This window comes from Ammospiza nelsoni, chromosome 9 (genome assembly GCF_027579445.1).
Source record: "Ammospiza nelsoni isolate bAmmNel1 chromosome 9, bAmmNel1.pri, whole genome shotgun sequence".
NCBI classification, from domain to species: domain Eukaryota; kingdom Metazoa; phylum Chordata; class Aves; order Passeriformes; family Passerellidae; genus Ammospiza; species Ammospiza nelsoni.
Genome location: NC_080641.1, coordinates 32,887,569 through 32,900,185, shown reverse-complemented (window position 1 = coordinate 32,900,185; position 12,617 = coordinate 32,887,569). Strand labels below are relative to the sequence as shown.

At 49.2% G+C, this 12,617-nt stretch overlaps 1 protein-coding gene across 1 annotated transcript; it reads left to right on the top strand.

The window, feature by feature from the left end:
* Positions 1 to 10,436: 10,436 nt before the first annotated feature.
* Positions 10,437 to 12,367, top strand: JUN (Jun proto-oncogene, AP-1 transcription factor subunit). The gene has a single exon (XM_059477913.1). It carries the CDS (start codon positions 10,751 to 10,753, stop codon positions 11,693 to 11,695), a length of 945 nt encoding a protein of 314 aa, XP_059333896.1. The 5' UTR covers positions 10,437 to 10,750; the 3' UTR covers positions 11,696 to 12,367.
* The last annotated feature ends 250 nt before the right edge of the window (positions 12,368 to 12,617 follow it).

Here is a 12,617-nt window from a genome sequence, read left to right as displayed (position 1 = left end):
AGCAATTGTTTACATTTACATTTTATCTTGATTCTTTTTAGCAACATTCCTATTTACATAGAGAATCCTTCAATGGATTACTACATTCTGTTCAGTTTTACCTAAGAAGTGCATTGATGTCCTATAATACAAAAATTTTCCTGATCCACTGTTAACAAAATGGCTCAATTTATAAGAGTAAAACTCACATAAATGGAATATCTATAAAATGTCCAGTAAAAAGCTGCCCCTGTCTAAACTGCCAGTAGATACATGAGGTTCTGTAGTTAATTTCCATTTATCAGTTAAGAATTTCTGATATCAGTGATACTCATTTTGTTGTTCCACGTCAGGACGCTGCCCATGGAGGAAGGAGGAGCTGGGACAAGAACTGGAAATATTTCCTTCACGTGGGAAGGTGCCCTGCTAAGAAACTGCTTATTGAACCTGCCAGCAGGCGTGTAAGCAACATCAGAGGGAGTGCTCACACGTGTACTCCCAATAAAGGGGAGGACAAGGCGGTGAAAGTCAGAGCTATTACAAGACAAATACAAATTGTTTTTAATCTCCAGGATACTAAAATATTTTTGAGAGCTCCCAGTGTTTGGGAGAGGAGGGAGGAGGGAAAGAAAGGGGTAGGGGAGCAGTAAGCTCTGCTGAGACTTTTCTTATGGTTTGTGACACCTTTTGTGGGAAAATCATTCTACAGAAAAGCAAGAGAGGATTTTGAAACTAACAGAAAAGGACTTGCTAAAAGGTACTTTGCTCTGTAAAACTTCCCAAGGGGCCTGAAAAAGCACCCTGAGCACGTCCTTTATCACACAGCTTTGCATATGAAATGCTGTTTGTTTCAGAGGCAGCTGTATATTTTTACCTGGGGGGTTATTCCTGTCAATTGTCCCCTGATTACTGATCTGCGAGAAGTAAGCGAAGGAGTCAGAGCTACCACAAAGACAGAAATACAGCTATTGAAGTTCACGGGATTTTCAACGTTCCCCCTCCTTACCCCAAAACTTTACCCTTTGTGTGAACACTGCCATATATATTTTTTGTTTGGCTCCCTGGTGGGCCGCCTGAAAATCATCAGCACAGTGAGAAGAAAGCTGCTATGGTTTATTCAGAATCTCCTCAACCCCAATTGCTGCCGTGCATTACCATTTCCCAGAAAGGTGCATTGTTCTATCAGCACCCCTATCAAATTCAAGAGCAGAGCCGCGCTGTCGGGACGTGCAGCAGCTCAGATAGGCCGGGCTGTTGCAATCCTGTTGCAATCCTGCGCAGAAAACAGAACGTTAACACTGGCATGCTGCTCCCACGCCCTCCCCTCTCCGGGCTTCCCATTAGCTCCGTGACACCCCGCAAGGCACAGGATTTATTTACACAACACCACTCTAGAGACGGGCTGCGATATTGACAAGGCTTAGGAAGAGTAAAGGTGTATTAAGCATCAACTGAGGATGAAATAAATGCTTTGAGACAGCTTGATCGAGCTTCCAGCTGCAGCACAATTCCCTTTTAGCCAGGAGCTGCTGGGACAAACTGGGCAAGCTCGTGGCTTTCACAGAGAGCAGCGGCTGGCGCTCACCCGCTGGTTCCACGAGGACTTTAATTCGGGATGTGTGGCGACACCCTGAAAAGAAGCGAATTCCTCTCTGGCCAGCCATTCAGGTTTTGGGCGGGCTGGACGGAGCGGGATGGAGCGTTTCCCAAGCCGCTCCCCCAGGGCAGTGGCAGTGGCAGCGGAGGGAGGGACAGCGTGGGAGCCGGAAGGAGCACGACGGGCTCTGTGTCAGCCCGGCCGAGCCCACGGCGCGCCCCACGTCACTCCCGCCCCGGCTGATTGCATCTGCTCCTCGCTTCTCCTTAAAAAGCATTGCTATGTGGAGAGCAGTTTACAACGTGGCACAGGTGTAGTAACGGGCGGGGAAGCTCAGGGGCGGATTTAGCGGGTGGGAGTGACCAAAAGTGCCCTAAGCTTCACCTCCGCACTCCTGCGTCTGTAGCACCCATCCATCCATCCTGTTCCCTGGGGGGGGGGGTATAGAGCAGAATTCCCGTGTTTCACGTGGTCATCTTGCCGAAGGACTGAGAAACAGGGCTGGTTCCTTAGGAAATGACCAGTGGGAAGGTGGAGAGGTGCTGGTGGCTCTGCCTCAGCATCCCCCTTCTGAGAAGCTCCCATGCTCTCATTCCTCCTACATGACCAACTCCAAATCACTGTCAGAGCCCCTCAAAGCAGAGACTCTGAATGTAAAGAAAACAAAACAATCCCCACAAAAAGCAAGCCCTTAGCAACTGGAAGATATTTGGTCAAAAAGGTCGAAGAGTGACCAGAGAGTTAAACTGGCATAAATCTAAGTGCCAGTATATGCTCCACACAGTCCTGGGTCAGATTCAAAATGCATTACAAGGCTCATGAACCAATAAAAATGCCATTGATTGATATCCTAAAAGCAAATGGGGGCACTAACAAATATTTTATACCAAGTTAATACTAGATCTTCCAGATGAAAATCCATTGCTTCCCTGTACCTATTCCTAATTTATAAAAATAGTTCAGCATTTATTCCCCTCAGATCTGCCTGCTTTACTAGAACTTCAGTCTCATTATGCCCATTTTACAAGGAGGGAGATCAAGCTAGAAAGATGCTGAAGGTGATTAGGGTCACTCAGTAAGGAGGCAAAAGCAGGGAAGAGTACAATTCCCATTTGACTTGACTCTCTTCTGTTTTTCCTCATTGGGTATACAGAAAATAAGATTACTTTTCATTAAACTCACAAGGTTATATTAAAGAGGTGAATAAATTTTTTTGCCAAACTTTTAAAGTTTTCTTAGCTGTCTTGAAGGGAAATATATTGCACACCAGTACTGCTTAAGGGTTAGGTGAAAACTCTGCTGACCAATAACATAAATGTGAAATATACCCCTGTTCTTATTAATATTTATGTAATAATCCAGGGCTGAAATTGGCTATCATTGAAGTGACCTCAGATCTCTGACATAAATGCCTATTTGAAGCACCTGGCAATGGGCTGGGATCATCCACACCCAGAAGTGCCTTGTCTGGGCTTGCAGCTCTGCCAGCCACACACCTTTTCCTACACTGCTGCAGGAACTGGGAAACATCAGCACAAAACGTGCTTATGTAGAGCAAGGCTACGTTGTACCATTAACTCTTACAACACATGTGCTTCACCTCCCTCACATGACTTACCTGAGCCCACAGCCCTGTCCTCACTCAGCTGAAACCTCTGGAAATCTGTGCTGCAGCTGGTACCCAGCTCTCCAAACACCACACAGCACTTCTAGAATGGCTTGCTAGTTGCTTCCTATTAAAAAAAAAAAAAAAAAAAGTAAAATTTAAACCAATCTGAGTTTCAGTTCACAGCCATCACAGCCTTTAGGCCTTTGCTTTACCATTGTCCTTTTACTCTGAAAATTCTCAGAGTAAAATTGATCTTATGAACTTGTTTTTAACATATTCCAATGTTATGGCTTTTTATATGTTTCATATGTTCTCAGTCCTGTGAGCTGAGCAACCCATCTGCCAAAGGCACAGCCAGCTGCTCATGGGCTTGTTCTAGCACACATGGGAACAGTGCTCCTGAGCCCATTGTAAAAACATGAAATCTTAGGTATGACCCTTATGATTCTGGGCTAAATTTCCCATCTCCTCTTCCCTCTGAAACAAGGGAACATAGAGATGCTGTAGTGCTGGCAGCTGCATACAATTTTGAGCACAGAACAGCAATTTTGAGAGGTTGAGCATCCTGGTTTGTGTCCTGAGGAAGTCCTGAGGATCTGCTGTGGGTGAGGCTGGGCCATTCCCAGCAGTGAGGGGACAGGGCTGCCCAGACAGGGAGGAGCAGCTGTGTCACTGTGTGATAGCTCAGCTGGAATCAGAGAGCAGGTTGTTGTTTATTAATCAGGTGGGACAGAGGAAGAGAAGCAGTTCAGCAGCACCTTCTCCAAACCAGAAACCTTGAACTCTGCTTGTGCTTCCAGGCACTCTCCTTCCCAGGCCATGCCCTTTCCTGCCTACATTGCCTTCCTTGGCTCTTTGGCAACCCCAACTGCTCCCACACCATGACTCCAACACAAATGACTGTCATCCACGGTGAATGTTTCCATTTGAATTACGTGAGCAGGCCCTCTGTAAACTTCCCCACAGGCTCCACCACACTAATCCCTGGGAAGGAGCAACCTCCAGGACCTACTTTCACTGTTGAATGCTTTCTCTGTTTGTTGCTCCTCCTGTCAGAGCCATTAGCCGAATTCAGACAGGTGTCCTTACATCTGTCACCCAGCAGCCACCGCTGACATTCAGGACAGGAACTCTCTGTCTGTGTCCAAGCCTGAGCCCACGGCACAGAGCAGGAAAGCTCTGGCTGCTCCCTGGAAATCCCTGAGCTCTGGGCTGCTTTTCACTGGGCAGTTCTGGCCTCATACAGACTCGCTTCCTCCCCTTCTCCTGTTGCAAGTACTGCTTTATCCCAGGTTGCCAGGAGCCTACTGTGCCAACAGCTGCTAAGACAGAGCAAGGTGTCAACTTTGGCAGGATGCCAGATTGTTTATTAATTAAAAATTTAAGCAGTCTGTATTTGTCCTGAGACCCTAATCAAAACTGAGCTATTTTACCCAGGGCTCTGAGTGGTTAAATCCAGTTATTCTGAGGCTTTCAGTCACAACTGGCAACTGCAAATAAATCCATTTTGTTGACACTACTGTCTGTTTATTGAAATACCCAAAGACCACAAAGCTAACTTCAGTTCTCCACAGCGAAACCCCACCTCAGTCACAGGGGAACATATGCACACTTCCAGCAGGATCTTTCCCCCTGAACACAGTAAATATCTTTTCAAAGGCATTCACCTGCCTCCCCAGCACTCAGCATCAATATGCTTCTATTTGTATGGTACATTTTTCCTGCTGCCAGCTCCCAATGCCAAGCAGAGCCGTCTGCTTCCCATATGCCACCCGTCCTCCAGTGCCTCCTCTCCTGCTTACCTTCCCCCTCTGGCTCCCACTGGGGATCAACTGCTACTCTGCCAGCCTTCTTGGTGTGTAGAGGATTTTTCCAACTGCAAGCTCCACAGGATGGGAACTCTGCCCAACTCTCTATTTCCCGGAGCACCAGCTAAGCTGTGGTATAGAAATAATGAGCACAGAGACATTATTGGTGTGACATTTAGATTTGTAACATCCCAAACATCCTTTTAGAGGAAGGTGTCCCTGCCCAGGGCAAGGGGGTTGGGACAAGATGATCTTTAAGTTCCCTTCCAACCCCAGCCATTGCAGGATTCTAAAAAGCACGGGAAGCAAGGCCCCAGGGCTCCTTTCAGACTCATCTCTAGACAATGTGGTTAACTTCTACTTGCTCAGGGTTTTGATCAAAAATTAAAAAATACATACAAGTGTTTGAATAAAAAAATATAAAGTTCATTACTTATTTGAAAATATGTTTCTGAGCACGGAAATCCTCTATAGCACAATAGTGAGAAATTTATTATAACTACTGAGTGAAGAGGTCATCCCATCTATTTGGAGACAATCATATCACTTCTTTCATTCAGATGTTGCTGCACATCAGCACCCAGGGTTTGAATTGCTCAGGCAGCATTCCTAGGAAAATGGAAGATGTTTTTAGTGGTTCCTCCCTCACTTCTGCAGCCTTTCTGTGTGTTTACAGCACTGCTGTCCTGCCCCAGATGTAACCCAACAGGTCTTGCAAAGCCTCCTAACTTTGCCCCACCTCCATCATTCACAATCTTGTCTCTGTAACCTACTCATTTTCCCCCATTCCACAAACTATTAGTTTCAAAGAAATCCAGAGATTAATTAAAATGATTGGTGGGATGAGTAGGTGAGGGGGACAGGCTAAAGGGCTTGACAAGAAGAAAGATGAAAAGGACTGAGTGCGTATGGCTTGGTTATGCGATGACTAATGGAGGGTGGAGGAGATGGACACGATATTCATTTACAAGTGCCTGTGGTTCTGAAGAGTATTTTTCATGTGCAAAATGAAGACTCACTCAAGACTGGCTGTATTTTTTTAGAGTTTTGGTTCCAGGGTCCTCCACATCAAGTCATGAGCCCCACTCTTCCCCCAGCTTATGCATTCCCACCTTTCCCCTGTGTCCCCACATGTATTGATTTGTTTTTATTTCAGCCCCAATTCCTGGATCTCCACCTGGCCACGGGAGTCCTGCAGGGAGCAAAGAGCAGGAGGAGAGGCCACGGAAGGCGGGGGTGGATGAGGTGGCAGCCCTGCCACGCCTGTGCTGCGCTGCAGACTTGGACCCACTTGAACCGAGGACGCAGAGACGCCCTGAGGAACCGGCAAGGGACGGGACCAGCAGAACCTGCGATGATTTCACTTCCACTTGGCCTAAGGAAACTGTTCCTTGTACCCTCTCACCCCCATCTTATTTACTGTGCCTTGATGGAGTAAATAAGAGAAAAATACTTTGCTTTCTGACTCTTCAAACTCTTGTCTCCTCCAGTTGGAGAAAACTGGTCTATAGTAATTCCTTAAGCAAGTGGAAAGCAGTGTGTGGAAATCCAGGAATTCCCAATTTTATTCGCTTTAAGATGTGAAGAAGGATATCACATTTGGAAAGAGTGAAGTCCTTTTTAAAAAAAAAGACAAAAAAAGTCCATATAATAATTTTCAATACAATAAAGATGTTTCAATACAATAAAGAAGCTATGGAAACTTCTCTAAGGAGAAGAAAAAGCAAAATAGTCTAACATCTAGTCTAAAGAAAATTATTTATTGAAATATTTAATATACATGTAATAAAACTATATGGAAAAAAGCAGTTTTTCTTTGAGCACTGTTTCCAACGTAAAAAAAAATCAGAAGCTGACATTTATCCTTTTTTCTTTTTTTTTTTTTCCCCAAATGATTTTGAAATAAGTCAAAAGCATTTGAGATGCAGGAATGAAACAAAACAACAAACCCATTTATTCCTGGACACCAAATATAATTTAGACGGATGTGGTGCGTGTAACAAATTTTAATTTGTCCCTGAAAAGCCATTTAATTATTCAGATTATCTGATTGCCTCACTCAGGCTTCTATTGATTGATTAGAGAAGTTTATAAATCAAAATGTGCATTACTGCTGCTCAAAGCATTGGCCTCTCAGAAACACAGGGCAGGGAATGGCAATTCCTAGCCACAAGTTTGTTTATTGAGCCATGTAAAAGGCTCTGGTTTGTACCTTGGTCAGGAAGTGTTCCTTCATCCCACTACAGGAATATTTTCTTAAGGACGTCAGGAAAGGGGGAACAAAAGCCCAGAATTAATAGGTGTTTAATAAATCAGGGCATAGCCACCAGCTCCTTGGCTAATGGCCACGAAGGATCACTACCCATGGGTTCCACCTCTGGATCTGCTCCACTCTGAAGGTCTCAGTGCTGAACTTGGGACTGAAATCTCAGCCAAGCCCTCCCTAAGGTCCCCAGTGAGGGAGGAAAGCCCCTGGGAGCAGCCAAGAGCTCCTGTCTTTGATTTCAGCGCTCTCCTGCTCCCCACAGCCTTCACAAGCACCTTGACTCTGTATTGCAGCCTGGACCGAATTCCCTGCAGAGAGCAGCAATTACCGCAATGAGTGTCCCCAGAGCCTCAGCTCCTACACGTCCCCAGCGAACTGGAATGTCTGCTCCTGAAACCCCGCCTCTGCACGGGGAAGGAAGTACACAGCTGAAATGGGTGGAGGGGAAAAAAATTAAATTAAATTAAATTAATCCCTCCAGCCCGATCCAACCCTCACTGAAGTTAATCAAAACCTTGCATTGATATCAGTGGGCTCCAAAGGCAGTTTTTCAGGTTATACAAATCTGTGATAAATAGTGGTTTAAGCTATGCTGAGCATGTTCCTCATAGTCTGAACTTTGCTTTCTAGGACAAAAGAAATATGCAGAAGAAAACCCCAAAAGATAAAATAAAACAACACAACCAATTAAATACACAAAGCTAATCAGAATAAACTTTATTAGTAGTATTTGTCGATACAGCAAATTAATTGCATGGCTGCCTATGTACCAGATACCACAAACAACCTCCCCATTTTTAGCTTCATTTGGAAATATTTAAAATATTTTATTTCAAAATAAAAAACTCCACACAATAAACGACTTCGAATTCAAGTCTTACATTTCTTCAGATTTCCTTCCTTGCCCTTTATAAACATGAAAACTGCGGGGTGACACAGAGGAGGTCATTTATGGGCTATCTCCGGGGGGTGTAACACATCAAGGACGGCCACATCAGGTCCGACGAGATCCCCATCTCTGACAGGGGCCAGGAGTGGGTCCCTAGGGAGGCACACGAAGCCAGGGGTGCCCCCAGGCACAAGTCATTTGCAGCTCTGGGATTTCCAGAGCCAGTGTAGATGCTCTGTGAATCACAGACCTTAAGTGATTTCTCTTCTGTGAATTCATCCAATCACGTTAAAACCCCTCAGTCCAGCCCTGCCAGGGAGTTCCAGCGCTGAACCGCAGCTCTTTGGTTTATTCCGAACCTGCCAGTTTCATTTGATGCCCTTGGCTCTGGGGCCAGAAGAGTCAGCCACTGCTCTCTATTTATCTTGTATGTAAACATTAAAAGGAATTAAACAACTGCTTTGAGTGCTCACTGCATTAATGAATTCCAGAGATTTTCTTATGCATGTGCAGTAACTTAGTGCTGCTTGGCTTAACAGCTGAAGTTTGAGTTACCTGCAGCCCAGAGAGATGCTGCACACAGTGAGCCCCCACATCCAGTCCAAACTTTATATTTTGTGCCACAAACCGTTAACACACTGCATGTATTATCTCCATAATTCCAGTTAACACCAGTGCCCACCATGTGGCCAAAGTCAGGTGGGAACACCAGGGAAAAACGCAGAAGGAAAAAACCCCAACGACTTCCAAGAGGGGAGCTGGACCTTCACTTTTCTTTCAGAGCTGCTGATGTTTCTGTTTGCTTCGCTGCTCCTTCCTATACCGTAACTGGTAATTATGTCATTATATCCAGGAAAAAAATAGAACTGGAGAATTTGAAAGTGTGTTTTCAAAACTGGACCTAAGTTTGTTAGGTTCACACACCGTGAGAAGGGATTGAAGCTGACAGACCCAGTTCTGCACTGACGAAAAGCGGAACAGCAGGCAACAGCTTCGCGTTGGAAGCATAAGGAGCACTTGTTGCACTGCGGGCAGTCAAACACGCCAGAACAGCCCTGCAGTCCCTGTGCCACCCCGTATTGTCACCGTCTGTCCTCAAATACCTGGTGCACTGTATTGCAGGGTAGGTGCCTGGCAGCGATCCCAAATCCCCACTATCCCGAGAGAAGGGTGTGTGCGGGCCAGGTAAGGAGAGCGAGTCCCTGTTATCAGGCCCTGCCCCGGAACGCCGCTCGCACGGAGCGGCTCCAGCGGAGCACACAGCTCCCATCTGTTGCTCCGAGGGGAACATGCCAGCAGAGACTTTTCTGCTCCGCCGCGATCCTTCGGCTCCAGCGCTTATTTTCCCTCCCGACTAACCTGCAATTCCACAGCAATACTGGGACACTGTCTAAAATTAGGCCGTCGCTGTCCCTTCCCCTTGGAGGACAAGTTCAGAGAAACCAATCCGCAACCCGACTTTTTCCTGTCGGGTTTTATTCCCCTCCGTGTTCTCCCGGTTATTCCCGAGGCTGGCTCTCGGTAGAGGCAGAGCCGTGCCGGGGGGCGGAGGTGCGGGGCCGAACGCGAACACCCGCGGCCGAAACCCGCGGGGCCGGGCGGGCGAGCGGGGACTCCAGCGGCCCCGCGGGGGCTCAGCCCGGGGCGGGGAGCGCGGGGTGCCCCCGGTGCCGCCCCCGGCGCTGCCTGGAAGCGGCGGGGGCGGCGGGACGGGGAAAGCACGTGGGGCTCCCCGGGAGCGCCACCTGAAGGGCCGAACCAGCGCCGGGGGAGGGAGGAGCGGCGAAGGCGAGGGGGGGGAAGCACAGCACAGCCCGAGACTCGGCGGAGGCAGCGGCCGCCACGCAAACAAACAAACAAGCGAGCGCGCGCACAGGCAGACGGAGGCAGAGGCGCACCGGGAGCGGCGGCCGGGGCTGAGCGCGGCCCCGGGGCCGGTGGTTGGTGCGGTGCCCGCGGAGGAGGGGGCCGGCGGCGCAGCCCGCGCGCGCGGGACGCGGTAACCAGATATTTCAAAAACAAAGACGTCAGCCCACACTGCCCCGCGCGCGCCCCCCCGGCATTACGTCATCCCACAAGGCCCCGCGCGCTCAAGAAGCTTCTGAAGGGGGGGGGTGGCCATGGCGACCCGGGCCGGCTCCGCGCGCCGGGCCCTGGCCCCGCCCCCCCCGGGGACGGGGCGGCGGCAGCCAATGGGGAGCGCGCGGGGTGACATCATGCGCTATTTTTAGCGGGCTCGCGGCCGCTGATAAGTGAAGGGCTGCACGGCGGGAGCGGGCGCAGAGCGCGGGGCGGGCGGGAGCGAACGAGCGCGACTGAGTGCGGCCGCCGGGACGGTGGAGCGGGAATAGCGCGGAGCCGGGCGGGGAAAGTACTTGTGGCGGCGGAGCGGCGTCCCGGCACCACCGGCACGCGGAGGAGGAGGGCGGCGAGGCGCCCCGCCAGGCCGGGCGGGCTCTCAGCGCGGCGGCGGCAGCGGCGATCCAGTAAGGCTCCGCGTTTCTCCTTCCTCGGCTCCGCGTTCCCCTTCCCCGGGAGGGTCGGGGTGCCCGCGGGGAGCTGAGCGGCGGCCGGGCAGCTTCCCCTCCCCGGACTGTGTTCTATGAGTGCAAAGATGGAGCCTACTTTCTACGAGGATGCGCTGAGCGCCGGCTTCGCGCCGCCGGAGAGCGGCGGGTACGGATACAATAACGCCAAGGTGCTGAAGCAGAACATGACGCTGAACCTGTCCGACCCCTCCAGCAACCTGAAGCCGCACCTGAGGAACAAGAACGCCGACATCCTCACCTCGCCCGACGTGGGGCTCCTCAAACTGGCCTCGCCCGAGCTGGAGCGGCTCATCATCCAGTCCAGCAACGGGCTGATCACCACCACGCCGACCCCGACGCAGTTCCTGTGCCCCAAGAATGTCACCGACGAGCAGGAGGGGTTCGCCGAGGGCTTCGTGAGGGCTTTGGCGGAGCTGCACAACCAGAACACGCTGCCCAGCGTCACCTCGGCCGCCCAACCTGTCACCAGCGGGATGGCACCTGTGTCCTCCATGGCCGGCAGCACCAGCTTCAACACCAGTTTGCACAGCGAGCCCCCGGTGTACGCCAACCTCAGCAACTTCAACCCCAACGCGCTCAGCTCCGCGCCCAGCTACAACGCCAACAGCATGGGATACGCGCCCCAGCATCACATAAACCCCCAGATGCCCGTGCAGCATCCCCGGCTCCAGGCTCTGAAAGAGGAGCCGCAGACTGTACCTGAAATGCCGGGGGAAACTCCTCCCCTGTCCCCCATTGACATGGAATCACAGGAGAGAATCAAAGCCGAGAGAAAGCGCATGAGGAACAGAATCGCGGCGTCCAAATGCCGGAAAAGGAAGTTGGAAAGGATTGCCCGGTTGGAAGAAAAAGTGAAAACTTTGAAAGCCCAGAACTCAGAGCTGGCATCCACTGCCAACATGCTCAGAGAACAGGTTGCACAGCTTAAGCAGAAGGTCATGAACCACGTCAACAGCGGGTGCCAGCTCATGCTCACACAGCAGTTGCAGACGTTTTGAAGAGACTCTTCAGCGAGAACTGTGTGTTGTGGTACAAGTAAAAGAGGAAAAATGCAAAGTGGCAGAGGCATAAAGCTAATGGCAAAGCTGCGAGGCTGTCCTGCCTGTGCTCCGCAAAGCGCATGTGTGGAAAGACTGGCAAAGCCTTCAGCTGGAGCCGGGAGTGCAGCGGCCAGCGCTGCTCCGGGAAGTGCTGTCCCTGCTCGGATGAGATGTCAGATCTTCGTTTAACATTGACCAAGACCTGCATGGACCTAACATTCGATGATCATTCAGTATTAAAGGTTAAACTGCAATAGAAACTGTAGATTGCTTTATGTAGTATTCCTTAAGAAAAAAAAAAAAAAGTGGGAGGGAGGTTTGTGGGAGGCTGATAAACAAAAAAAAAAGAACTGTTCTGCCTGCCTTCAAGTAAATTGTGTATGTACATATCTTTTTTTATTTTATTTTATGAAAGTTGATTAATGTCAATAAACTACTTCATGACTTTGTAAGTTATTTTTATGTTGTTTATTTGGGCACTGCCCAGTATTGTTTGTAAATAAGAGGCTTTTTTTTAGCACTCTGAGTTTACCATTTGTAATAAAGTATAATTTTTTAATGTTTCTGTTTCTGGAAAAAAATTCTAGAAGGTTCTATTATATTTAAGAAAAATAAAATAATTAAAATGTATTTTTCCCCTCACACTTTTTTTTTTTTTTTTTTGGCTAGTACCTTAGTTGGGAAAATGCCCTTTGGGCTGGGCTCTGAAGGGTAGGGATTATGCTGAACTTACTGTGTAACTCCAGACATGTCCTGGAGAAGGTGTGAGCAGGGGAGGGAGCAGCCAGATCGTCCTCACTGAACTCCTACAACTTTTGGGGCTCTGCTGAGGTTGGGTTCCCCAGCTGCAGCCTGCCTGCCTTGCTCTTGGGGCCCAGTT